Below are 1,318 nucleotides of genomic sequence, written 5' to 3'. Positions count from 1 at the left end.
CTGGTCTACGTCTTCACCACCTGGCGCTCGGGGTCGTCCTTCTTCGGAGAGCTCTTCAACCAAAACCCCGAGGTCTTCTTTCTCTACGAGCCGGTGTGGCACGTCTGGCAGAAGCTGTATCCCGGGGACGCCGTCTCGCTGCAAGGGGCGGCCCGCGACATGCTGAGCTCCCTGTACCGCTGCGACCTTTCCGTCTTCCAGCTCTACAGCACGGCGGGCGCCGGCAAGAACCTCACCACGCTGGGCATCTTCGGGGCGGCCACCAACAAGGTCATCTGCTCCTCGCCCCTTTGCCCGGCCTACCGCAAGGAGGTGGTGGGCATGGTGGATGACCGGGTGTGCAAGAAGTGTCCCCCGCAGCGCCTCAGCCGCTTCCAGGAGGAGTGCCACAAGTATCACACGCTGGTCATCAAGGGCGTCCGTGTCTTCGACCTGGCCATCCTCGCCCCGCTCATGCAGGACCCGACCCTGGACCTCAAAGTCATCCACCTGGTGCGGGACCCCCGGGCCGTCGCCAGCTCCCGAATCAAGTCCCGGCATGGCCTCATCCGGGAGAGCCTGCAGGTGGTGAGGAGCAGGGACCCCCGCATCCACCGTATGCCCTACCTTGATGCCAGCCACAAACTGGGTGGAAAGAAGGAAGGGGGTGGTGGCTCGGACTACCATGCCTTGGGTGCCATGGAGGTCATCTGCAGCAGCATGGCCAAGACCCTGCAGACCGCCCTGCACCCTCCGGACTGGTTGCAGGGCAACTACATGGCCGTTCGCTATGAGGACCTGGTGGTCGAGCCCATCAAGACCCTGCGGCAGGTGTACGGCTTTGTCAACCTGGCGGTCAGCCCAGAGATGGAGAAGTTTGCCCTTAACATGACCAGCGGCCCCGGCTACTCCTCCAAGCCCTTTGTGGTGTCGGCCAGGCATGCCACCCAGGCACTCAGCGCCTGGAGGACTGCGCTCAGCTACCAGCAGATCAAGCAGGTGGAGGAGTACTGCCACCAGCCCATGGCCCTGCTGGGCTACGAGAGGGTCGGCAGCCCCGAAGAGGTGAAGGATCTCAGCAGAATGTTGCTCAGGAGGCCGCGGCTGTGACCGGGCAGCGGGCACCCGCTGGCCACCCTCAGGGAGGCTGAGCCCTGCTGGGGAGAGGAGCCGCTCCCACTGGCATGAGTGAGGGAGGGAGCTGGGAAACGCAGCCTGGTTTCTGATCTCCTCCGAAGGCTGTTGAAGGGTAACATACAGTGATATGATTCTTTCTTTCTTTTCCTAAACATCCTTCCCCTCCCCCTTCCCCCCCCTCCGAATAGGGTTAGATGTGATT

At 62.9% G+C, this 1,318-nt stretch overlaps 1 protein-coding gene across 1 annotated transcript; it reads left to right on the top strand.

The window, feature by feature from the left end:
* Positions 1 to 3: 3 nt before the first annotated feature.
* Positions 4 to 1,105, top strand: CHST2 (carbohydrate (N-acetylglucosamine-6-O) sulfotransferase 2; the record flags this gene model as incomplete). Its single annotated transcript, XM_010154873.1, has 1 exon — positions 4 to 1,105. A coding segment is annotated over one exon (1,086 nt), but the record flags the coding sequence as incomplete, so codon positions are not given.
* Positions 1,106 to 1,318: the final 213 nt, after the last annotated feature.

This window comes from Eurypyga helias, unplaced genomic scaffold (assembly GCF_000690775.1).
Source record: "Eurypyga helias isolate BGI_N326 unplaced genomic scaffold, ASM69077v1 scaffold18617, whole genome shotgun sequence".
NCBI classification, from domain to species: Eukaryota; Metazoa; Chordata; class Aves; order Eurypygiformes; family Eurypygidae; genus Eurypyga; species Eurypyga helias.
This window is presented reverse-complemented; position numbering and strand designations above follow the sequence as displayed.